Source organism: Peromyscus californicus, unplaced genomic scaffold (genome assembly GCF_007827085.1).
Source record: "Peromyscus californicus insignis strain IS unplaced genomic scaffold, ASM782708v3 Scaffold_23__1_contigs__length_62951481, whole genome shotgun sequence".
NCBI classification, from domain to species: Eukaryota; Metazoa; Chordata; class Mammalia; order Rodentia; family Cricetidae; genus Peromyscus; species Peromyscus californicus.
Window position 1 is genome coordinate 55,983,515 of NW_026294534.1, and position 27,168 is coordinate 56,010,682.

The window sequence follows — 27,168 nt, forward strand, 5'->3', positions numbered from 1 at the left end:
TCAGAAACAAGAGATTTGTATCTGCAACAGTGGCTTTCTTAGATATCGCTCTATCAATTTAAAGTGGTGAGTAACTGTGGTGTCATCTTAGATGTTGTCTGTGAACCATCTTTCTTACTGTGATTGCCTAATAAAATTTTATGTTTTTCTTTCATTCTTCCATTCAGAAATCTTTATGGGGGCTGGAAGATGGCACAGGGGGTAAAGTCCCTTGCTGTTGAGCCCGAGGAACTGAGTTCAATGCCCAGAATCCACACCGTGGGAGAAGAGAACTGGCTTTCTTAAGTTTTGGTCTGCCCGCACACATGTGCACACACAAAATAGACATTTGAAAAAGCTGGGCATGGTAGTGCATGCCTTTAATCCTAGCATTTGGGAAGCAGAGGTAGGAGGAGCTCCGTGAGTTTGCGGCCAACCTGGTCTACAAAACACATTCCAGGATAGCCATGACTGTTACACAGAGAAATCCTGTCTCGAAAAACCAAAGGGGAAAAAAAGCCTTTATAATTTTTGTTATAATCTGGACAAGAAGTTCTTAGATTCATGAGACTTCATTTTTAAGGAAAAAAGGAGACAATAAAGAATAATAAATATCGCCGGGCGGTGGTGGCGCACGCCTTTAATCCCAGCACTCGGGAGGCAGAGCCAGGCGGATCTCTGTGAGTTAGAGGCCAGCCTGGGCTACCAAGTGAGTTCCAGGAAAGGCGCAAAGCTACACAGAGAAACCCTGTCTCGAAAAACCAAAAAAAAAAAAAAAAAAAAAAAAAAAGAATAATAAATATAATAAGTAGTACATAATATCATAAGTATAACATGAAGATAAGCACATTTGGCAGAAAATAATGAGCAACAATTTAGGCAGTGACTATACTTGAGTACTAAGGCTGAGTAGTTGGTCTGTTCTAGAGCGTTCCATTTACCTGGGTAAACTGAGTAAATAATTTTTGTTATTATGCAGAGAAAAGATACCAGCAAAGGAAAGGGTCATATATGGAGAATAAATCTGGTAGACTGAAGGACTTCACAACCAGAAACCATGGGGCACAAGGGAGGGGGACGAGTGGAAGATAAAAACAAGAGAGGAAGTAGCATCTAGATGAAGGAGAGCTTGAAACCTAAGCCAATTCGGATTTTTTAAAACTGCTAGTGCAAACATCTAGGGTTTGAAGCAGGAAATTGTCTGATTCTTTTCAATTCCTCCTTGTTAAGTTATCCCAGATTAACAGACTCGTGGATCTCTTTAAAGGCCTAGCTCACTTACCATCATATTCATGGAAAAGCATTCTAAAATACTGGGTGGGTATTGGGTGGTTCTGGGGCTCCAAAGCTATCCTGGGGGCCAATTCTTCACTTGGTTTCCGTTTCTATCAAAGACGATCTAAGGCACTGGCTGGAACTCACCAATTTTCTTCTCTTCTGACAAGATGGACAGTGTAAGGCCGGGGGCGTGGCTCAGTGGTAGAGTACCTGAGTAGCCTGTCCTGTCGTCACTCTCCAGTACTGCAAAGGACACTGGTAGATCAGCAGCATGGGCAGGTACAGTCAGATATGATGAGCTATGGATTAATGGAGTCTCTACCTGGAGTCCACTATCAGGCTTCGTGATCCTCTCTCCCTTTCTTATTTTTGAATTTGATGTGGGTCAGTTACAAAATGGCGGCTTCACAGAGAAACGTTCAAGCCGTTCTTACAAGGGTCAGCTTTGTCTTAAGGTTCAAGAAAGTTGCATCTGTGTGGAAGAGGCCTTGTTTTCTGGAAATCCCCGAGGCCAGGAGGGTCAGACTAAGTGATCTGTAGCAAGGACCTTGCAAGATGCTTGAGTCAGGTTTGTGGCTACCTAGCTACCATGAATCTTACAGTCACAGTATTTCCCAGACTGCATACTTGAGTTTTTTACCTTACCAGTGTCTTCTCTATTCTCGATTTCCCTATCTCTGCATTTCCCTGTTGTAAAAATGCAGAGTGTATGCTTCTACAGTTCCTTCCTCTACTACACGAATATCTCGTTTTCCAACTTATCTTTTCTCCTTAAGTATTAATTCCTTCCGTGTTGTTTTAAAATGGTAAGTGGCACTGGTTACTGTGTGGAGAGGTCATGAGGCATGAGCCACGACAAAACCCAGTATCATAGCTTTATTGGGGGTGGGGGGACAAAAGAACCAGGCCTGGGGAAGAAGCACGTGCAGAGAACAGAGAGAGAGAGAGAGAGAGAGAGACAGACAGACAGACAGACAGACAGACAGAGGTAATGGAGGGAAGAGAGACAGAAAAGGGTGTGTGTGCTGTATCTGGCTTTTTAAGGATACCCGTGAACATGCCCAGGTGGGCTTACGGAGCTACGCCATGCATGCACTGATTGCGTGACCACGGCATTACATGTATTCACCAGCACGCACTGATGACGTAAGATGCAAGACCCCTTGCTTAGCTGCTGAACTGTGGATGTGTGGTCATGCAGCTGGAGTGGCGGCAGGATCCTAACATTCGGAGTAATCTTGTGACTCATTAATCTTCTTGTACACACCGGTTATAGAGCAGTGCATTGCTCACAATAATGCTAAGTAAACAAGTTTGGAATGCACAGATGAGTTCTGGAATTGTCCTTAAACTGTCCTTCTCATCCTAACATTCTATCGAATGCTGATCTCCTGGGGTTTTTTGTTTGTTTGTTTGTTTGTTTGTTTTGGTTTTTGGTTTTTCAAGACAGGGTTTCTCTGTGTAGCTTTGTGCCTTTCCTGGAACTCAGTCTGTAACCCAGGCTGGCTCGAACTCACAGAGATCCGCCTGGCTCTGCCTCCCGAGTGCTGGGATTAAAGATGTGCACCACCACCACCACCGGCTGGTCTCTTGGCTTTAAATTCCTTTTGGCATTTCAATTGACTCTGCTGTGTTTCCTCAGACTCAATTTCACACACTCATTAGCTTTTTCCAGCTTCTCCACTTTTATAGACAATACCAACTTCTTTGTTCTTTCCTAGGTCACAGATTTTATAGTACCTTGTTTCAGTCTTAATATTCTGAATTGCCATTTACTCCACCTTATTGACTTAAACCCTAGTTTAGACTGCCATTATCTAACTTCTGAAAAAATACAGCAGACATTTTTCTGCCTAGAGTGTTATTCTGAATAAAATTTCCTCCCTTCTAAAATTCAGCTGCGTAGCTCTGCAATATCAATCATTTTCTTTTTTTCTTTTTACTTTTTTTTTTTTTTTTTTTTTGGTTTCTCTGTGTAGCTTTGGAGTCTATCCTGGATCTTGCTCAGTAGACCAGTCTGCCCTAGAACTTACAGAGATCCGCCTGCCTCTGTCTCCCGAATGCTGGGATTAAAGGCGTGCACCACCGTCTCCTGGCCAATATTAATCATTTTCAATGACACATACATCTTATTCATAAACTCATGTTGTGGTCCACTTTGAAGGTATTTCTGCATACTGAGTGCATGTTAGACAACCATTTTTCTCCATGCAACCTTATTTAATGTTCCATAAACTAAATGAGACAGTATTTTTGTATGTTATTTTACAGATAAGAAAATGGAAATTTAGTTATAACAGGTTGTATATTTTAAGGAAAAAATGGTAGAATCGAGATTTTAACACATGTATATTTACTTAGGAAGTCTGAACACTGCCTAATTGCTGTCTTAGTACTAACATCTTGAATTTTTGCTTCATCTGGAAGAATTTCCATGACATAGTCCACCCAATGTTATGCTCTTGAATCTTCTATGCCACACTTCAATTATCTCTCAGAGATTTCCCTCTGCTTTTAAAACTTCTACTGGATTGTAAACACTTTAATGTACAAGGATGCCTGGGTTACGTCTTCCTTTAATTAATGAGAGTCTTCTATGGAGTCCCCACAAAAAAACTGTCAGTAAATAATATATAAAATTTTACATAGTCTTTCATAAATATGCATGCCTAACAAATTGTTACAATATTATTATTATTATTATTATTATTATTGATGCATCAGATTGAAGACCCTTGTGCTTCAGCGTCTTACAGTCTGACTAAAGGATACCCAGATTTGAACGCTACATGTTAGGGTCACCCCACCCTTCCTATAAAGCAGCATCAACTACGATATAGACACTGCCATAACATAAATAGCAAAATCACGGCTGTTGTCTTTTCAATGTACTGGAGAAAGAAAAATGAAATAATATTTTTTTCTTTCTTTTATGGTGAGAATGTAAATGTGATTTTCATCTTCATTTAACTTTGAAGAAATCACTAAGAGTGCCTTTTCAAGTGTTCCTGGATCAAGATTCTTATGTCCAGAAACTAGTACGATAATCCCTGATTGATACCCAGGCCTGGAAACCAGCTTCAGTCAGAGTCATAGTTCCGCAGAAGCCGGGAAGGAAACCGGCGGACCTAGGACCGCGCGGAAGCCGAGTTCTCGAAGTCCACAGACTCCGCGGGCTCCTGGGAAACCCGCGTCCGGTCACGTGACGCCGCCCGCCCCACCCCCCGGAAGTCCCGTGACCGCGCCGGGGTGGGGGTGGGGGTGGGGGCGTGTCTCCAGGTCGCTCCGCGTGCAGTTACCTGAGAGACGCGGGAGTTTCGGTGCGGCCGCGGCTGCGGAGGCGAAGCGCGTCTTCGGAGCAGGACCTCGAGCTGCTCGGCGGCCCGGGAGCGGCGCCATGGAGGTGGTGGACCAGGCCGCGGCTCAGCTGCAGACGCTGCAGTTCGGCGGCGCCGGCCCGGGGCCCGCGGCCGCGGCTGAGGAGCGCCCGGACGCCGAGCAGGCGGAGCGGGCCCCGCCGGCAGGGGAGCAGCCGCCGCCGCCGCCGCCGCCGCCGCCCGCACCCCCGAGCGCCGAGGCCGGCGGGAGCCCGCCGCAGCCCGAGCGGCCGCCTCCGAGCGAGGCCTGCGTCACCGGCCCGGACGCCGCGGAGCCGCCGCAAGCCCTGCAGGCCTCGGACTCCTCGGACTCCTCGGACTCGGACTCGGACAGGTGGAGTGCAGGGGCGAGCCCCCGGGGCTGCCGGGGACCGGGGGAGGGGAGGGTGGGGAAGGGTGGGCCGGGGCCTGGGTTCGTGGTGGGTGCGCGCGCGCTTTGCGGGCCGGCGCCGGTGCTGGTCGGTGCGCACGTGCGCCCCGGGAACCTGCACCCACCTACCTACCTGCCTGCCTGGGCCCGGCAGCATCGCTTGCCCGTGGTGTCCGCTCAGTTCTAGGAGTTGCCACCTCCTTCCCAAACTTGAGAGTCCGCAAAGTCACAAGTAGAGGTAGTAACCTGTTTACAGTGTGAAACACCCGACATTTCTAGATTCTTTTCATAACATCCAAGTTTAGCGTGTACTTCAGGGTTATGACATGAATTTTGTTTCAGTTCAGAATTGCTACTTTTTTTTTTTTCATCGAGTCCACGTTTTTTTTCAAATTTTGATCAGGAAATATGTTTCATAGTTGACTCTCTCTTTTATCAGAAAGGGTCTCCTGTGGCCCAGGCTGGTCTCAAACTGAAGCCTGGAAGGATGACAGTGAACTCCTGATCCTCCTGCCCCCACCTCCCAAGTTCAGGGTTGTACATGCACCCACCACCATTCTCCTCTTGTAGTTGTTTCTTGACAGTTAATGTTACTCCAGGAAATCTTCATAGGAAGCAGGATTCTATAAAATTTGCTAACCAATTTCTCGGTGTTTGAGGCTCCATGCTTTACACAGACATTTCCTCTCTGTGTCCATCTCGGTGGAAGAAGATCCAAACTATAGAATGTTTTCAAACTGCATTGAACATTGTCTACAGATATATGAGTAAGCCCAGGGTGAGTGGGTTCTGAACAGGTGGACATGATAGACGCATGATGGGGAGGTGTGGCATGTTTAGGAGACCATTGACTAGGACAAGGGAGAGTGATTTCTAGTAGAGGGAGAGGTGCGAAGATACAGGAAGGAGCCAAGCCAGGTCTGAGCAGCTTGGTTCCTTGGCAGTTTTAAGATGGTAGTCATCTTGTAATCAGAGCCTGTGCTGCTGGGAAACTGATCAGGAGCCAGGTTTGAAGTGAAACATGGGACCACTTAGGGTTGGGAAATGACTTCTGACTCTTTGTGGCAGAGAGTACCAAATATTTGAAGAAATGAAAAAAGTTACAACTTTTTGCCTGTGTTCTAGGTAGATAATGCTTTTGGCTTTTTTGTGTGTTTTTCAAGACAGGGTTTCTCTGTGTAGCCTTGGCTGTCCAGGAACTCACTCTGTAGACCCTTCAAATTCACAGAGATCCGACGGTCTAGTGCTGGGATTAAAGGCGTGTGCCACACCTGCCTGACCTAAATAGTGTTTTGTTAATAGATCATTGATGTCAAGTGTTTGGTAATTGTGTGACCTTTTCTGATCTCAGATGGTGCACCGGTAACAGGCCAAAGAAACAGTTCCGCCAAGTCCAGCTTAGGGAGACAGTGCATTTATGGGGTTTGTTTACAGGAGCAAAGGAAGCTGTCTCATGGAAAAGCCCATGTCACCTGGGTGACAAGGCTGTATCCCCGGAGCTCCTTGCTGTGGCAGCAGCTCTGTGAGAAGTCTCTGCCCAGCAGTTGACTGCTTTTATACCTTTAGGTGAGGGGCTGGTGCCTGAGTTTCCTGAGTCTTCTGGGCCTCTCTCCTCCATCTAGGAGGCAGTGTTTCAGTTGGGGGGAAATAGCTACACAACAGTAACCCAAAGTGGTTTTTAAGAAGTTGTGAACAGCCTCCAGTAGCAGTTTGAAGAGTGCTATGGGGAATGGGGAATAGGGGACGAAGTGATTTGGTGAGTAGGGGGGGTGGCTGCAGAGCAGATAGTATTTGAGTTGAGCCTCTAATGAAGGTATTTGGGGCAGATCAAGTAGCATAATTTCACAGTAGTGAATACGAGGGTGGAGTTAGGCTCTGTGAGGAGTGGGAGGAACTAGGGTCTGGATGTTGCTAGAAACCTGATTTTTGAGGCAATGTAAAGTTGACATACTAAGGAGCATGTTTTTTTATCTTGTCCACAGTAAAGATGTTTTGGGGGGAAATTAATATTTTTCTGTATGTTTGCATATTTTCTTAGCGAAAAGTACAAACCCATACAGCTACTGTCTTGATTTAACATCTATTAGTATTTTGATACTACTAGTTAAATGTTCTTAGACTATTTAAAACTAATTTGCTGCAGACATCATGTCATTTAAATATGTCAGCACAGCATTCTTTTTATAATTGAAAATAATTTTTTTCTTATATCCTCAACATAGTTCCCTCCGTCATCTCCCAGATCCTCCTCCCTGGTCCAAGTTCACAACTTCTTTCTTGGTGTCTGTAGAAAACAGGCCAATAGAGAATATTTTCTCCAAGCTAAGAGTGGCTTCAGACTTGCTATGTAGCCAAGGATGACCTTGAATTTCTGGTGTTCCCGCTTCCAGGAGAATTGAGGTTTCAAGCATGTATCACTTAAAGTGGACATTCTTTTATATAGATACAACACTATTAACCAGAGCATAAGTACTGTCTTATAAAATTATTCTGATCTCTTGTCCAGTCCTAATTTTTTTTTAAAGCTAGAGCAGGATCCCGTTTGGGTGTAAAATCATGAGAAGGTGTAAGTAACGGCGGTAGGATGAATAGTTGTGGGGAGAGGACATTTTTGGTATTGAAAAGCTATTACAGAAAAGATGAGAAACCATGTCCTGAAATGGTGGGGAAGATACAGAAGTGGAATAGGATTGGTTAGGAGATTGGACTTTCATGGATGACCTAGCATGAAGTAGTTTTCAAATGATAGCAGGGTCCCACCTACCATGACTTGAGTAGTGAAATAAAAATAGACATTGAGGGAAAGAAACCCATGATTTTTTTTTTCTTTCTCTTGATTTTTAACTTATGAGAAATATGAGGTGTGTACCATTCATACAGTTGTGATTGTACCTTGTGACTATAGACTAGTAATGTTAGGGCTGAAAATGGATGCATTTATCTGCACGTGGATTGAGATCATTGGAATGAATATTATATTCCTGGAGAGTGCAGAGACAAGGTGTCTATGGGTCAAGCACCTAAAAATAGTACATAAAATGGGCTGAAGTAAGGGGGCTGGTTGAGTCAAGAGCCAGAGAAGTTTTCAGAGTTAAATGGGTCACCACGGCAACTTTGAAGAACCCTAAGGTGATGACTGAGAAGAAACTTCTCATTGAATTAAGTGGTCTCATTATAGGTGACTCAGACACTTGCTTTACCTAGAGTTACCATTAGTCACTGATTGTCACATGCTTAATTGTACCGAGATTTATAACATGTGACACTGTTGGCCCAGAGAAGGTCCAGGTTTTAGGTCTGTAATAGTTATATATCCAGCGTCAAAAATGGCCTCTCTCCACAATTAGTCTTCATCCCGCTGCTGTTACTATGACCTTCCATTATAAGGAGCCCTGCTCTTGCTTTAAATCAGGGATTTTTTTTAAATGGACAAAATAAGTCCAGGGTGGTGGTGCATACCTTTAATTCCTGGAGGCAGAGGCAGTTGGATCACTGGTTCAAGGTCAGCAGGGTCTACAGAATGAGTTCTAAGCCAAGGCTACAAAGAGAAACCTGTCTCAACAAACAGACAAATGGTAGTATTCACCAAAGTCGATTTGTAGTGTTAGCTTTTGAATTAGACAAGCAGTAGAAGAGGAAGTAAATTGTTTCCTGTTTGAAACAAGATTTTGTTTTAATTATGATAGTACTTGACCAAGTTTTCAACTTTGTCTCTACAGTGAAACAGATTCAGATAGTTCAAGCTCCTCCTCTTCATCCTCGTCTTCATCTTCCTCCTGTGTATCACTTCCTCCAGTGCTGTCAGATGGAGAGGAAGATGCACAAGTTGAGAAGGAAAGTAAGAATTTTCCTCTTAAAACAAAAGATGAGTTGCTTCTTAATGTAAGTGCTTGGGTTTGTTACTTACATTACTTACTTGTATTACTTATTGATTGCTCCATAAACTTGGTGCCTCTTCTCAGCCTTGTCACATACCTCTGCCATGCTTTGACATTCTTTCATAAAGAGCCATGTGGAAAGTTTCTAAGGGTGCTTCTAACCTGACACTTGAGACTTAACTGATAATTGTGTAGAGGCATTGCCTTCGCTTTAGTAACTTCTTGGCTTTCAAGTCTTTAGAAGACTTTCGAGGTTGGGCACAGGCCAGTCAGTTTTAGACCACTTGCTTAGCATGTGTAAAAAACCTGGGATGCTGTGTTCATTCTCAGCACTACCAAAACATGAGAAAAATTACTTTTGTAGTTTCATGGCCCTCCTTCATTGTTTATTGCTGTTGTTTTTATCCACAAATCAGTTTCTTCCATAGTAATTGAAATCTTTTTAATTGATTGCTTTTAGAAGTGAAGAGACACCATGGCCACAAGAACTCTTTTTTTTTTTTAATTTTATAATTTAATTTAATTTAATTTTACATATCAACCACGGATTCCCTTGTCTCCCCCCACCCCCATGCGCATTCCCCCCAGCTCTCCCCCCATTCCCATCTCCTCCATGGCAAAGACTTCCCTGAGGATTGAGTTCAACTTGGTAGATTCAGTCCAGGCAGGTCTGAAGGTAGATTCAGTCCAGTCCCCTCGTCTCAGGCTGAGCCAAGTGTCCCTGTATAAGCCCCAGGTTCCAAACAGCCAGCACATGCACTGAGGACAGGTCCTAGTTCCACTGCCTGGATGCCTCCCAAACAGATCAAGCTAATCAATGTCTCACTTATCCAGAGGGCCTGATCCAGTTGGCGGCTCCTCAGCTATTGGTTCATAGTTCATGTGTTTCCATTCGTTTGGCTATTTGTCCCTGTGCTTTTTCCAACCTTGGTCTCAACAATTCTCGCTCATACAAACCCTCCTCTTTCTTGCCAATTGGACTCCTGGAGCTCCATCTGGGGCCTGGCCATGGATCTCTGCATCCGGTTCCCTCAGTTATTGGATGAGGTTTCTAGAACAACAATTAGGGCATTTGGCCATCCTATCACCAGAGTAGGTCATTTCGGGCTGTCTCTTGACCATGGCCACAACAACTCTTACAAAGAAAACATTGAGTTGAGGTGGCTCGCTTACAGTTTCAGAGATTCAGTCCATTATCATGGCAGGGAACATGGCAGCATGCAGACAGACGTGGTGCTGGCTGCATCTTGGCTTGCAGGCAATAGGAAGTTGACTGAGACACTGGGCATTATCCTGAGCATAGGAAACCTCAAAAAGCCCACCCCACAGTGATACACTTCCTCCAACAAGGCCATACCCACTCCAACAATGTCACACCTCCCAATAGTGCTTCTCTCTATGAGATTATGGGGGCCATTTACATTTAAACTACCACACTGATGATCTTTCAGTAATTCTCAGATTATAAAACCAACAAATAGGAGACCACAATATTTTAGAGATTTATCTGTATAGTTTTATTTGCCTTATTGAGTCTGAATTTCTTAATATTGGGAGTCCTTTGAAATTTAATGCAAAATCTTACTGTATTGGGGTAGGGGGGTGTTTTTGTAAACAGAATACTCAGACATTCATGAGAAATCAGACAGGATCTTTGGCTAGACAGGTCGGGAGCCATATTCTTTGAGGACTGAGTTTATAACTCATTTTTGTGTCTCCCTGGTACTCAGTGAAATAGTTGACTCTGATAGTAGGTTCATAGTCAGCAGTCGTGATAATTACAGAATGAATGTGTGACTAGGTGTCTTTTCTTTGTTCTTTTAAGAAATTATAAAACATCTGTAACATATGCCAGGTACTTTAAACAAAACCAGTCATGTTTCTACTTTCATATTATATAATGGAAAGACAGTAAAGAGAGCAGAGACAAATATATTTGCTAGGAGTGGTGTTGAAGTATGTGTATTTGGCTCAGAAGAAAATTGCATTTTTGGAAAGTACATTGTTGTCTTTTAGAATTCAACAATAACTGATGTCCTTTTTATGCTATTTCTAAGGGATCTTTTGGGAAAGACAAGAGAGGCAGTTACAGTTTACTTTATGTGCATTGGTGTTTTGCCTGCGTGTATATCTATGAGGGTGTCAGAAGCCCTGGGCCTCGCTGCAGACAGTTGTGAGCTGCCATTTGGGTGCTGGGAATTGAATCTGGGTTTTCTGGAAGAGCAGCCAGTGCTCTTAACCACTGAGCCATCTCTCCAGCCCCAATTTATTTAGGGTTTTGAGACAGGGTCTTTCTGCATAGCCCTAGCTGTATGGAACTCATTAGATAGACTAGGCTGGTCTCAAGCTCACATAGATCTGCCTGTCTCTGACTCCCTAGTGCTGGAATTAAAGGCACACCCCATCACACCCAACAATTTTTTAAATTTTAAAATTAATGGATTCTTGTTTAGATATTAACTTGCTTTTATATTAATAGTATTAGGGAAACAACACTACCACTTTGTTGCTAGAGGTAGTAGAGATATTGTAATTTCTCTGGTTTGCCCTAAATCCCTGACTCTGGAAGCATCTATTTTGACTCTCAAGTTCAAGACATGAGAGTAGCTTGGAAAAAGGGAGAGAGAGAGAGAGAGAGAGAGAGAGAGAGAGAGAGAGAGAGAGAGAGAGAGTAGCTTGGTCCTTAATTCGAGGGATAGTATGACCTCAGTGTCCTTCCTGCTCTGCCTCTGTTGCTCTGTAGGGTGGCAGTTTGGGCAACAATATGTACTTTTTATGAGGGATTTATAAAAACCCTGCCACCTATATCTTGTTCCACAGCCTTGAACAAATAATGGAGCCAGTGGAAATGCATGTTGAGTTTGTTTGGGACGTGAGCCTCGTGGTCAATCCTATTTGTGTGGGCAAGTCTGTAGGAGGTGAGAATGTGTAGGGAAGTGAAAGCTTGAAAAGCACATGAACTGGTATTGATAGTGGGAGTGCCTACAAGCCAGGTGGCAGTAAAGGAGTGTGAATATGTATTTTGAGGAGGGTGGGGATTGGGTTATTGTACTTTATAAGCCATGTGGGATGGTTTTTCTGACAAAAAAGAGATTCTGACCAGTAGGAATTTATCAGTATTAACTGATAGAGGCAAGTACATGGAAGTGATTGTGATGCTTGGCTAAGGTTGGACTCAGTATAGGGAGAAGAAGTACCAAGAGAACAGAAAGATCTACTGTAAACTTGAGGTGGAAAGTCATGGGAACTAAGGTAGCTATTAGGTCATTATTTTGCATGCCTCTTGAATATTCCAGTTTCAGTGAATGTCATGTGATTCTGTCTTTCCACATTGGCTTCCCGTATTCACCTCTAGATTGAACTTTTTCATTCTATCTTCATGGACTTCTCTATCTCTGGCTCTAAATAATGGCTTTTTCTTGTAGATTCCCTTGAACTAGCAGTTTTATTTCTTTTATTTTGGGACAGTACTATTTGGTTTTTATTTTGTTTACTAAATAACAATTCATTCTTCTGTGAAGAGTCCCCCTTTGTTAGAACTAATTCCATGTGCTTTGGTCTGTTTTGTTAAGACCTTGAATGGGTCACTTGCACTCTTAGGCAGTGTTAATTGCATGTCTTAGCATGAAGTTGCTGGATACATGCAGTTTATTTAATTTAATACCTAGTGAAGTTCTGAAGAAAATTAGTTGTTTTTGTTAAATGCTCCAAATAGTTTGTATAGGTCTTAGGGGTGTCTAGATTATGGACATGCCTTGTTTCTTGCAATGTTATGTCCTATCTGCTTTTGACATATTTCATCTTTTAGGAGTGTTCTCTACAGATGTGCAGAGCTTCTCTTTACTTCCTGTCAGTCTGCTTTCAAGCAAGAATGCTGCCTCCAACTCAGTCTCCTTAAGTCTTTCCTATTTGAAAACTTGAACTCAGTGATCTGGCTATAGGTTGAGCATCCTTAACTGAAAATCTGAAATCTGAAACTTTTTGAATATTGACATGAATCTTTTGTTTCATGCACAAAGTTATTTGAAAAACTGTGTAAGATTACATTTAGTCTATGTGTATAAGGTATGCATTAAGTAAATGAATTTCATGTTTAGGTTTTGAGTTCCATCCTTAGCATATCTCATTATTAGTATGCAACTTGTCAGAAATTAGAAAGCCAGGGTGTTTCTGGTGCCAAGAGTTTCTTGTGAGGGACACTGAGTCTTTACTGTGTGACTCATTACTTACAGGTATCTGGGAGTTACAGTGAAGTAACTTGGAACTTATTCTTTCAAAGCTATACCTTATGGGCAGGTTTTTTTTTTTTTTAAATTGGATTATAGCCAAATCTTATCATCCAAAGAAAATTAAAAATAAAGGAAGCCAAGCATAGTAGTTAGTACATGCTTGTAATTCTAAGTCAGTCTGAGCTGTATAGATACTGTCTCAAAAACAAAAGCTGAGGGGGGAGGTGGTTAAGGGAACAGGGAAAATAAGATTAGTGAGCCATAGAGGAACTGAAATGGGCATCCCAGTTGGCACTCTTGATGATGTATCAGTTACAGGCTCTGATGTGTGATTTAACTCATTGAATTTCTTCAGTGTAAACTTTGAATGCTGAGAGGCTTTTATAGAACCTGTACGAATGTAGAACACCATGTTCATTACAGCCTTGGAGTTATGTTAAGCCCCATAGCATTGATTGTGTGTCATTGAATTAGAAAATTCGATTCCTTTTGAAAAATTTCTCAAAAACTTATGCTCTGAGCTCTTCATTCAAATAAAACAAATGTAAGTGAAAATTTGATTTATTAAAAACATTAGATATGGTGTGATATTCTAATCTATGATCTAGAAATTAGCTTTATACATTATTGCTTTTTTTCTTGTCTGAAAACCTGAAAGACTTTCACATTTTAAAATTGTGACTTCAGTGCTTATGAGGATAAAAAGTGGACAATACTCAATAGGAACAATCCTATACTTATGCTTGTGATACAGCATGACCAAGAAAATGTTAAATGCTGTCAGCAGTTTATGAGAAATTTAACTTTCCATCAAGACTGCCCTTTAAAAAAAAAGAAGTGTACTTTGTATTTGGGTTGAGGACACTGATTCACCTGATTTTGCTAATTCAGACATATTTAAAGCATCTTCACATGAGGGAAAGAAATACCTAGGCTACTTCAGGTAGTTAGAAGTTGCAGTGACATATTTTATACCTGCTTGATGTCCTAGCTCTTGTGGGAAATTGTATTGTACTGTAGTCTACACTCATCATTTCTAATTGAATATATTGTTTCTCAAGGACTGATTTATTTGTCATTTTGTCCTAAATATAGGGAAAGAATTCTTTTTAAGTTTAAGCTTTTTATGAATGGGTAGATTTGGGATTTACTACGTTCTAACCTGGATACTAATGAAACTTAACACGATGCCTGAGGTTAAAGTAGTTTTGTTTGGTTTTTGTTGTTGTTGTTTTGGTTTTGGTTTTTCGAGACAGGGTTTCTCTGTGTAGCTTTGGAGTCTGTCCTGGAACTCACTCTGTAGACCAGGCTGGCCTCAAACTCACAAAGATCCACCTACCTCTGCCTCCCTAGTGCTGGGATTAAAGGCATGTGCCACCACCACCCGGTTTTAAGTAGTTTTTTTTATAGATTTGGAGGAAGATGTATTTTTCATTAGTATTTTTGTTGTATGATACTCAGAATGTTTTTAAAAGGAGAATTTTGTCTTTCACTGTACAAATGATTACATAAAGCCTGTACGCAGCATAATGCACTGGGCTAAAGCCTTAATCTGCCTTAACACCCACAGGTTTCTGGGTTCCATCTAGCACCGTACACAGTTATTCAAGGTAGTGAGTGAATGATTTGTTACGCTTCAAATGAAGATTTTATGCACTAGATGTATAAATGTAGTACCCATACATTTCTAGTGTATGTACATATGTATGGTTATAATTACATGGAACCATTCCATATTTTTACTTTTCCTGGTAGACTCTAATAAGAAAGTTTGTCTTACGGGAGTGTGAGGAGAATTGAAAGATAACAGAGTTAGTGAGAGAATGTCAGGGAGTGCTGTGTGCAGTAGGACTGAGAAAGGGGAAGACAGCTTACCTTGCAGTGTTAAGGGAAGGAAGGCATCAGGGCTGAACAGACTTGGCAAGGAGGGAGAAGTGAAGAGCATGTGAACTTGCCCAAGGAAGGATGGTTCTGTCACAGTCCACTTGGAGTCTGATGATTATTAGGAACTCAGGTGATTATTTTGTTCATTGATCATCCACACAGTTAATGTTGTTAGTTCTAAACTGAACTCTTTTTCACCTTTAAAATTTTTAGAAATGTGTGAGCTGTGGCATTCACAGTTACTTGACAGTGCCTTTTCTCTTAGTTTTATGTAAGATCTTAGGTGAAATATATAATTCTCAGGTAACAGGAATGCTTAGAGTTGGTTCTTATTTTAAGATTTTTCATACTGAAGTATAATTTTAATTCAGTTTTATATTTCAGTCTTTTGCAGAGTTCTTACGAAGTCTGGGCTTTTTGTAGGTTTTTGTTTGTTTGTTTGTTTGTTTGATTGATTGATTGATTGATTGAGACCCTGTCTGGCTGGCCTCAAACTCTGTGTAGACCAGGCTGGCCTTGAATTCTCAGAGATCTGCTGCCTCTCCCTGAGATTAAAAGTGTGTGCTGCCATGCCCACCCTGGAACTTTGTTTTTGTTGATCATCATTTTAGAGAAAAATAGTACGGAAACATGATCGTTGGAAAAGAAAAACTTAAGATATTTCCAAGAATCATTGACTTTCTTAGGTGCAACTATTTAATGAGCTGGCCTGAGACTGTTTTGTATTATATAAAAATAATGAATGAGGGCACTAATGGTGCAATATAGAGATAGCTGAATTCTACAGAAATCTCTGAAGCTTCCCCTAGAGAAGCTGAAAAATTATAAACAAATATTAAATATGGTCATAGTTGACACACACTGTACAGACCTAATCCATTCTTTTTCCAATATGTTTTACCAGATATAGGAAAAATAAAAATTCAGTCATGGCTCAATACTCCAGAGATTGGATCCTCCTTTATACCCATATCTGAAAAGTGAAGGCTCACCTGATAGCATCAGGTAACTGGTGGCCACGTGCATGCGTTCCTCCCGGGTAATAAGAGAGTGGTTAGAGAATTTCTTCCATTTTCCCCACTTTTCTCAGTTCTGCCCAAACTAGTACCAGAAGGGATTAGTTTCTATTTGGAATGTTTGCTACTTTCTCCCAGAACCCTCTGCTGCTCTTACTCCATATTTGTGAGACCTTAGATCATCAAATTGCCTTTTTCCCACCTTTTTCAATAGTAAACCTTCAAAAAAGCTAGAGAAGTCAAAGCCATTGTAAAGGATGAAGGTTATCTTCTCAGGGGTCTGCTTTTGGAACTAGCTCCTTTGTTTTTGTTCTGGAAGTTTCACTTTTGTTTTTTTAAGATTTATTTATTTGTTTGTTTGTTTATTATGTATACAGTGCTCTGCCTGCATGTATGCTGGCAGGCCAGAAAAGGGCACCAGATCAAGTTATAGATGGTTGTGAGCCACCACGTGGTTGCTGGGAATTAACTTGGAACCTCTGGAAGAGCAGCCAGTGCTCTAACCTCTGAACCATCTCTCCAGCCTGGAAGTTTTGTTTTTAAAAGGATGCATTTTGAATGTTGTGTGTTGCTCATTGAGCATTTTGTTGAACAGATACCTTGTATGTTTAGAGAATCAGAACACAATATTTTTGCAGCTGTTGTTTCATGACTATTTCAGAAGTGTTGATAAGGTCTGTCTGTTTATTTGTTTTGATTTGATTTGATTTGCTGTATGTTGGACAGTCTTAAGGTTTAGCTCTGGCTAGCCTGGAACTCTCAATATAGACCATGCTGAGCTCAAACTCATAAAAGATCCACCTGTGTCTGCCTCCTAAGTGCTGGTATTAATGGCAGGTGTCTTCCAGAGTCTTGTAATTTTCTTATGATTTGCTTATACTAATTTATCAGAAAGTCATAGTAATTTTGTTCCAGTCTGGTATATAGTTTCCATGTTCATTATGCTGCCTCTTTGATGATGATTCCTCAGCATGCTCTTGAGATGTAATTTTAAATTTTTACCTGTGTTGGCTGGAAGTAGACACATGTTAATACCTGTGTATGTGCCTTGCAGTTATGGGCTCTGTTTCTGTGTGAGAATGTAAAATGAGGTTATGCTGAAGACTTAAGTGCAGTGATGAGAATGTTCTATCCATGTCATCTTAACACTAAAGCTGTTAAACATTTTAAATGTGGTCGGTCTGACTTGAGATTGGCTCTTAATTAAATTTAATTGTAAATCAGTTACATTTAAACTTAACCAATTTCTTCCTATTTGGATATGTGAAATGAAAGGGATTGCTTATAGTTGTTCCGAAGTGGATGAAGGCTGATCTCAGCTCATTTAATTTTCCTAATCTGCAGTTACGTGCTCTTGCCTTTTCAGTGTCCTGGAATTTTGTTCATTACTTGTTGAAGGTCTTTCTGTCCTGTTTTCCTTTCATTATCTCTACATTATCTGATGCAGAGATCCTTTCCAATTATTTAAATTCTGTATGTAATTAAAATAGCCCTATATCCATCAATATGTATCCCCCCCCCCCATTATTGATGTTAGTGTGTTTTTATTTCTTGGTACTGTATACCTTTTTACTGCCTACCCACCCCCCCCAAAAAAAAATACAGTGATTGGCTTCTGTTTCCTTTAATGAGGATAATATGCCTCTGAGGAGATTTACGTATTGTCTGACTAGGGCAGCTGCTTTGTTATCAGGGAAGCCAGGTGCTAATCTAATTGTAGTAATGCTTGCTGTTGCAAGCTAGAGGTATCTATGCATCATTCTTGGCAGTCAGCTTTCCTAGGCAGCTTTATTTTATTTTGAGGTGGTTGGGTTCAGGTGTTTTTCCTTCCTTGAGGGTTGTGTATTAAATTATATTTTCATTTTCTGATTTTTCCTCTGACTAAAATGAACCTTGACTTCTGAGATCTTTGATTAGATTGGAGTGGTAACATGGATCAGTTCACTTAATATATAATGAATGTGCTGGTCATCATTCTGCATGCTCCAGCTGATTAAGTCCTAGATACTGGGTTTATTTTCTCATTGGGCTTGTGAAAAATAAGGATAAAATATTAGTATGTTGTGAAGGAGGAAAAGGAGTAATCTGGTGAAGAATAACTAGCCTTGGTAGTAGTATAGTTCTTTAGATCCAGTAGTTAGGGGAGAGATGGTGACACTTGGAATCCATCCATCAAGTCAGGATCTTAATAGTGCTCTATTGGATATGGCAATCCAAAGAACTTACCTTTGGAATTATCCAGAGACCTATCCCATGCGACCCTTTCTAAGTTCTGCTTTCTTGGACCACTAAGAATTTTCATGGGAAGAATATCTGTTGGATGAATTCTAGCTGATAGAACTTGAAATATTTTTTCCCCTCTTTTCTGTCTCCTAGTCTGTTTATTTGAAACAAATAAACATCCATCATCCCTTGGTTTTTGTCTGAAAAAATGTCTGCTATTCTGAAAGTAACTATGTGCAGCTGAATTTAGCTGACTTTCCAAGGCATGCTTTGTACGAAGCCTTCAAATTGGAACTGTGTGGTCCTAGTTCCATTACTTATCTCTTGCTCTGTGTATGCTCTGTGTTCTGTAGAGTATTTAGAATTGAGACTTTATTTACTGTACTTCATAGGGAGGTATTAGGCTATAAAGGGTGCAGTGGTTCTGTAACTCCAGCACTGGGTAGGGAGGGTGTGACTACAGGGCTGGAACTTACAGACCAGTCAGTGTAGCCAAAACAGTGAGCTTCAGATTCAGATACCCTGTCTCCAAAAACAAAGGGAGAATGTTAGAGGATACTGTGTCAACCCCTGGCTTCCACACATGCCTGCACAAACACACACACACACACACACACACACACACACACACACACACACACACACAGAAATTAATGAATGAATGAAAGTGATTTAATGCCTTCAGTGTAAGCTGAGGAAATATACATTCTCATGTTGCAGGCTCCTCAGGATTACTCAACTGAAAGTGGAAGTGTGGTGACAACTACAAATATCACTATTTTTTCCCTGTGTTTCTACATGAAATCAGATGTCTTGCACATGTTCAGTTGGAACTTTTCATTGAAACAAGGCGGTAAGAGACCTGCTAGACTCCCTTCTGACAACAAGACTAACACTTGCCTTAGAAAAGTCTGGGGCTATGTATTTTATTTTCTCCCCTGCAGGTACTCCTTCCTTAGAGTAGGGTATTAGGACTTCATCACGCTGTAGACTCAGCAAACTTAGCCTATAAAAAATGTGTGTATGATGTCAAAGTGATGAAAAGACAGAAGACTCATTGGGCTTCTGTTGATTAACCTTAGAGGAATAGTTACAAATTTTCTTAACCTTACCAAGATACATATCAATATGTAATTATTCTTAACATTTGTAATATTCCTAGAATTAGGCATCATGCCCACTATTATACTTACTTGACTCTAAAGAATCTGAAAACATAATGCAAAGTAGTGTGTCAGTTATGTTCCTGTAAAGAATCAGAGAAAGCCAGGCATAATGGCACACACGTCAATCCCAGCACTTGGGAGGCAAAGGTAGGCTGCTCTGAGTTCAAAGCCAGCCTGGTCTACAAAGCGAGTTCTAGGAATGCCAGGGCTGTGTAGTGAGACCCTGTCTCCAAAGGGGGGAGGGAGGGAAGAGAAGAGAGCACGTTGGGGAGGGGTAGGCAGGCTAAATACTAGAAATTTATGATAGCAAGTAATGAGTGAAGTAGCTTATAACAAGCCTAAGTGCCTATGTAGATATCAAAACTACTGAACTGTGATCCCAGTCATTACTAATATGACAGTTCTGAAGTTTACCTAGTAAAATAAACATGTAAGAGCAGTTAGGAAAATGTCATTGGGGAAAATGTTGATGGAATTGGTAGGGAATTAGCTCCTTTTGAATACTACAATATGTTATGAAAGCCACAGTTGTTAAAATAATGTAATACTGACAGTGTCACAGATCAGTGGAACTAAATTGAGATTTTTGGTAAAAAGCTGTGCAAGGATAAGTGTATTTAGTATGATAAAGACTGTTTTGCCAGTCAGTCTGGAAGATATAACCTGTGGGGATTGCTGGCTAGTATTTTAGGTGAAGATAAAGCCAATCCCTGCTTTACTTTTATACAAGGATAAAATAATGAATGGGTCAGATAAACAAATAATTGACTCCTGAAACTAGAGAAGTGAAGAAAATGCCAGTGGGTTTTTAATACAACTCAGAAGTGCCAGATGTGTACCAAACAAACTGCTAGGGCCAAGGGGAGCATATTTCCTGGGTATTTGGAACAAGGAAAGTGTTCTTAGATATCCACAGTGCTCATAAAAGTCAATAACAGAAATCCTCCAGAAGAAGACTGCATAAATTACATGTGCAGTTCATAAGCACATGCAGATCACCAAGAAATATGGTAAGGATATTCAGTGTCAAGTTCAAAAGAAAACAGTTTTAAAGCAAGATACTATTTTATTTTATATCAACTGGCAGTGATTTTTAGTTTGCTTCTCAGTAATGGCACAGTGTAGGAAGTGTGAATTGATAGTGTTTTTTTAGAATAAATTTAGCAAGTCTGTGTCAAAATATAAAATACTTCTTTTTTAATATGAGAGGTCTATTTACCACAAAAGTCATGTAAAAACATGTGTGACAAAGATTTTTTGAGAGGAGATAAATAATTACATGATTACTGTGGTAGATTATGGCACACCTCTGCAGACCATGCAGTAGGTGTTAAGTACAATTGGGTAGATACTTATTTTAGTGTAGGAAAATATGCAGACTTTAAAGGAAATGCTGGTGTGCAGCAGGGGTATTTCAGGAGAGTGAAATGTATCAAGTTAGATAAAGCTTGTATCTGCATAGTGAATGTATGTGAAGGAAACACAGGCTTGTGATATGATAGTAACTGGTGTGGCTTGTTGGCAAGGATAAGATCAGGAATTGTTTTTTGCTTTGTATTCTGTACTACTAAAGAGTGTTTTTTGTTTGTTTTTTAACACGAACCTATATTTTACAATTAGAACTTACTTTGAAAGACGTTGGTGTCTGATATATATGCTAACACCTTCAAAGCAGGATCTTACCAGAAAACCTTCTTCTGTCTTTATTGTGTTAAAATGGCGAGTGGGGGCTGGAATGATTGCTCAGCCCTTAAGAGAGAGGTTCAACTCCCAGCACCCACTTGGTGACTCATTACCATCTGTAACTCATGTTCCAGGGATTTCATGCCCACTTCTGGTCTCCTCGGGCACCAAGCATTCACGTGGTACATAGACATACATGTAGGGAAAATGCATACTCAAAAAAAATAGTAAATTTCAAAAATAGCAGGTGGTTGTCCTCCCAAAAAATATTCAGAAGAAATCTGACAGTTGAAACAAAATTATTTCCTCTAACCCTAGGCATGTTTTAACCATGCTGAGGCAAATTGTTGTGTTGAGTTGGCTGCAACTCTTAGTGTATGTCTTTGTAAGTAATCTTTGAGTTAGAAAAAAAATAACATATCCCAGAAGGAAAGTGTATTTTAGATAAATGGTTAAAATGATTCCTTTTTTTCTAATGTATTTATTCTTTTCTCATATTACATCCCCACTGCAATTTCTCCTCCCTCCACTTCTCCCACTCCCTTTCCCACCTCTCCTCTGTTTCCCTTCAGAAAAGAGCAGCCCTCCCAGGGATATCAACTGCATATGCACCACAGCACAGCAAATTACAATTAGACTAGGCACACACCCTCATATCAAGGCTGGGCGAGGCAACCCACTAGGAAAGGAGTCCTAAGAGCAGGCAAAAGAGTCAAGGACACTCTCCACTCCTACTGTTAGGTATCCCGTAAGAACACTAAACTACACAACTGTTATGTATCTGCACTTGACCTAGAGCAGAGGCCCATACAGACTCCTTGATTGTTGCTTTATAGTCTCTGTGAGCTCTATGAGCCCTGCTTAGTTGATCCGTGGGATGTGTTCTTGTGGTGTCCTCCACCCCTCTGGCTCTTACAATTCTTCCTCCCCTCTTCCATACTATTTCCCAAGCTCCACCTAATGTTTGGCTGTGGGTCTCTGCATCTGCTCCCATCAGTTGCTGGATGAAGCCTCTCTAATGGCTCTTGGGCTAGGCTCTAGTTTATGAGTGTAGCAGAGTATCATTCAGAATCATTTGATTGACTTTTTATTTTTATTTATTTATATTTTAAAACCAGTCTTGTTTGGTTCTATCTTAGGTCTCTGGGTTATTCAGACTCCGGTTCCTGGCCCTCCAGGCAGTGTCAGGGATGGGCTTCCTCTCGTGGCATAGATCTCAACCTGGATCAGTCATTGGTTGGCATCTCCCTCAAGTTCTGTGCCACTATTAACCTAGCACATCTTGCCAGGCAGGACAAATTGTAGGTCGAAGGTTTTGTGACTGGCTTGATGCCCCAGTCCCAGCACTGGAAGCCTTGCCTGGTTAGAGAAGATGGCTCTATACCCCCCATTACTGAGTCAGATTCCAGGAGGTTTCCATTGCACTAGGTTTCCACATCACCCCCAGAATGCCCCTTCCCCCAATCTCAGTACACTCTCCTTCCATTCTCCCCACCCCTATCCTTCCGGTTCCCATTCCCACCCACCCCTGTCCACCTGTGAAATCTCTTCTGTTTCCCCTTCCTGGGGAGATCCTTGCATCCCCCCTAAGCCCTCTTTGTTACTTACCCTTTCTGGGTCTGTGGATTATAGCATGATTATCCTTTAATTAACAGTTAATATCCACTTATAAGTGAGTACATACCATATTTGTCTTTTCTGGTTACCTCACTCAGGGTGATTTTTTTTTTTTCTACTTCCATCCATTTGCCTGCAAATTTAATAATGTAAATTTTAAATTTTTTAACAGCTGAGTTTACACAACTCCATTGTGTAAATGTACCACATTTTCTTTGTCCATTCTTTGGTTGAGGAACATCTAGGTTGTTTCCAGTTTCTGGCTATTATGAATAAAGCTGCTATAATGATTCTTTCTTTTAAAAACTTAAGTTCCTGCAGGGAAAAATTATTATCCATAATCTACTCATTTGCGTTATACTTTGTATTATTTAGATTTTTGTCATCTATCTCAACATTTCTCCAAACATTATCCCACCAATAGCCACTGATGTCACTGCCAGGGCCTTTGCGCTTTCCAGTTTCCTTTGGGAGTGATTATCATCGGTTAAGGGTCAAGAGCAAAAGGCTGTTTAGTTAATAGGAAAGCTAGTGTCAGTTTTATTCTTAGCGTTTGCTTCCTCTAGTTCAGCATTTAATTTCTATAACAACTGAGGTATGCTTTACAGTTGGGTCAAAAAAGAAATCTGTGTGTGTAAAGAAACTTTTTAACGTGTGAAGAGAAGGTATGCAGTAACACCACCTTCTCAGCTTTTACAGGCCACATGTGTTTCCAAGAATTCTGTATTTGATTGATGTTATTGTCAGACTTATACTCTTCACATAGTGACAGGAAAGATTGCTAGTGGTTTATTCTACTATAATTAAAGTCACATTAATTAATTAGACAAATTAACAAAACAGCTCAAAGAGAGCTCTCCTGCTGTGGAAGAATTGTAGTTCTTAGTAGAACTCTTCAATTGGGATGTCTCTGGATTCCTTAATAAGCTTTTCTTTAAGGAGGTCATCTTGTCAAGTGTGATTGATAGTACTTAAGTCTACATTCTTCATCTCATTGGATTTATATTTTAGAGTTACTGAGCCACGTAAGTGGCAGAAATGTAATCAGAAGTTCAATCAGCTATGCATAGGAAACATCAAAGGAATGCCTTAAGCCCTTAATGTTACATCTTTAACAATCTGTGTCACACTTTAAATGGAAAATATTTCTCTTTTTTTAAGTTACTGAAGCTGGACAATGATTAATGCTTTTCCCTGTGTTATAGGAACTGCCATCTGTTGAAGAACTCACTGTTATTCTGCCAGAAGACATTGAACTAAAACCTCTTGGGAAGGTTTCAAGCATTATTGAACAATTAGGTGTGTAAGTAACTTTTATTAACAAAATCTGTGTCCAGGCATGCACTAACAATAGGTCAAGGACTTGATGTAGTAAATTTTCTTTGAAACGAATCTTAGTCATTTGTATAATACTGAGTTTTTAGTTAATTTTTTTTTTTTTTTGTCTTTGCTGGCATGTTTTAAGAATTTTCTCTGATTTGGTTTGCTTTATTGTCTGTAACAAGTTGACAAAAGTTTCATGACATAAAACAGCACAAATTTCCTATATAACATCTTTGTGAACTTGCAGTCTGATACAGGTCTGGTCCTAAGCTAAAATCAGATATCCAAGAATGCTGAGCCCTATTCTTAGACTCTTTGGAGGATCTCCTTTTTTGTTGCTTTTTGGTTTCTAGACTCAACTTACATGTTTCCTGTCTCATGTCTCTATTCTTCATTCTTCTTTGGTTTTTTGAGACATGGCCTCTGTGTAGCCCTCTTCTGGAACTCTCTCTGTAGACCAGGCTGGCCTCAAACTTGTGGAGGTCCACATAGGTTTCTGATCTGAGCTTGCTTTACCCAGCAATGCTGCATTAGAGGATTGCTTGACTACATGTGTAGTTACCAAGTGATTGGAAAGGGTCTGCACTTGGCTGAGCTAGGGGGAGGTCTTTTGCTCCACCCCTTGGCATTCCTATAAATAGCCCTTTAGAAGAGACAGAAGGGGCTGGTGGATAATGATTCAGGCCCTCCCAAGGCTATCCTGTGTTTCTGTTTCTCTCCCCTCTATTCTATCTAATATCTCTTATCCCTCACTCCTCAAGAGTACCTTATCATAAAATGTGGGACCCGGTCTCCTAGCTGGGCTGCCGCACAAACTCGGAGATTCACCTGCTTCTGTCTCTGGAATGCTGGGATCAAATCAAAGACTTGTGCCAACACCACTGGCTTCTTCATTGTTAGAGCCAGGAATTTATCCTCTGTGTGATCCTTTCACCATCATTACATCTGTTTTTGCCTATCCCTTGGAAAGGTTCAATACACAATCAGCCAAGACAGTAGAATCAGTAGTATCTCCTGATCACGAGGAAGCACCTCACATCATGCTTCTTCTCTTTGCAAAGCTATGAGAAAGCATGGAAACTGGTACTTCTTTCTAGGCACATATTATGTGTGGGGAATATAGAGATTTGCCTTCAAGAATATGAACTCCATCCACTCCCATTAACCCTGGATTTGCTGAGGACAGATTTTCATAGAAAGATGAACAACCAAAGGATAAAGCGATTGACCCTACAAGGCCCTGGACCAAGAGCTTTTCCCTTCCACAACCCACAGAATATGGCTTAATTTTTCTGTCCTGCAACCATAGTATGTAGAGTCTTTGGCAATTGGATCTAGTGATGGGAAAGTTATGGTAATCAACCAAGAACAACCACTAACTCTTACAATGAGATAAACCTAAGACTACAGTTAGGAGCTGAGAAAGCTATAGCGTTTTGGAATTTTGGGAAAGCAACTAAATTACAAGCCCTCTTAATTTATAGAGAACCTACATAACACAGAATTCAAGTCTTACTCCTGATCAGTTGTATAAGTGGTTGAAATGAAACTTTTCTTTTTGACCCTTTTCTAAACAATAGCTGTATCAATATTTTAAAAAATTCGTATTTACCATAATTTTGTAATATTTTAATTTAAATTTTGACTAGAGTAAAAGCCTTTATTATAAAGATAATTCTAAAACTTACTCCTATTGCTACATTTACTGCATTTACATTTGCTCCATGATATATATTTCTTTATATTTTATTTATTTACTATGTGTATATATGTGAATTGTGAGGTCTCCTGAATTTGACATGGATTTATATTTAGAACTTAGAACTACTAATTGCAGCACTAAATTGAGATACAAAAGAAAAAAATTGAGTTACTCTTAATAATATGAGCTTCCCTTTCCAGTGACCATGGCATTATCTGTATAGTATGATATTCTGTGTTACTGTGGTGTATGTGTATTGCATATTGCTGTGTAGACCAATTTAAAATCTGTATCATTTACAAGAATTGGGGATTATGCTAACTAAACCCTTGGCATCCTATTCGTTTGCTTCTTTCGAAGAGAGGTCTGTAAGAGAAAGGACAGTGGGCCTGTTGTCACCTTCCTTTCATTTATTCAGAGGAAGATGCGTCATGAATCATGAATCTCTGTTTGTCAGTAACAAGCAAAAGTTGATAGGAACGAATTCCAGTGCTCTATGATGGAAGTTTTGTGACTAAATGATGGCATATCTTCTTTGTAAGCCGTAACCTGTTCTTTGTCTGTTTTTCAGTAATAATTGAGTCCCTGACTAACATACCTCCAGTTAATGAGGATACTGTCGTTTTCAAAAGTGATCGACAAGCAGCAGGGAAGGTTTGTGAAAACTCATCATACAAATTGTTGTTTCTGTGTTGTTTTCTCCTGTTTGTCTTAAGAGTTTAAGTAGAAAAGTCATCAAGTTTTAAGTCATTCTCAGTTCTTCGTGTGTGTTGTAAATTGCCTTACTGTCCCCTAGAATTCTCTGCTGCATGGATCAGTGAATTCACATGTGAAGATTTTTGTTCTTCCGTGTTTGTCAGAGACTTCAAGGGCAGAGGTTCTAAACCCTGAATATGACATTGCTGTTCTCCCCACAGGTACTCAGAGCTGAGTACAGGGTAGTAATAGCTATCATTTTTGTTTTGTACATTAGTGACTTTGAAATTCTTCACATTTTAGGTTCTTCTCTGCAACATGCTTTTGGAATTTAGTTCTTCCCAGATGAACTTTTTTTGTTTCAGGAGATCAAAGTGAGTTACACTCAGTCAGGAAGAAGGAACTATTCTTGGGTGAACTTACATACCTTTTTCAGTTCTCTGCTTTCCATACTGTTTTAATTTTAAAACAGCTTAGAAAGGATCAAGTTTTACCAAGTCCTGCCACCTTTGACCACCTACATTATGTTTAATTTGGCTGGCTAGTTTCCCGCAGGCATTACAAAGCAGTCAGTGGCAGAACTTACTGCCATTGAGAACTGTTTTTATTTGGGGGAAAGGCTGTGGGGGAGGAGATTGGTGTGTGGAGGAGGATGCTGTGCTTTTCCTTCTTGGAAAACTTAGGCTGGACATTCTTGGTGCCAGTGCAAATCGCCATACACTTGGGGAGAAAACAACCTTAGGCTGC

General features: G+C 40.6%; 1 protein-coding gene and 1 long non-coding RNA gene across 2 annotated transcripts in view; one reads left to right on the top strand and one right to left on the bottom strand.

The window, feature by feature from the left end:
- The window catches only part of LOC128119165 (uncharacterized), a 52,169-nt gene extending 47,501 nt beyond the window's left edge, over positions 1 to 4,668 (bottom strand). The window contains exon 1 of the long non-coding RNA XR_008221485.1: positions 4,557 to 4,668. This is a non-coding gene — a long non-coding RNA (uncharacterized LOC128119165). The remainder of the gene's footprint in view (positions 1 to 4,556) is intronic.
- Naf1 (nuclear assembly factor 1 ribonucleoprotein) overlaps positions 4,509 to 27,168 on the top strand; it is a 33,257-nt gene continuing 10,597 nt past the window's right edge. The window contains exons 1-4 of the mRNA XM_052752384.1: positions 4,509 to 4,968; positions 8,724 to 8,886; positions 23,906 to 23,999; positions 26,297 to 26,379. Coding sequence (XP_052608344.1) covers positions 4,655 to 4,968; positions 8,724 to 8,886; positions 23,906 to 23,999; positions 26,297 to 26,379 — 654 coding nt within the window. The 5' untranslated portion in view covers positions 4,509 to 4,654. The remainder of the gene's footprint in view (positions 4,969 to 8,723; positions 8,887 to 23,905; positions 24,000 to 26,296; positions 26,380 to 27,168) is intronic.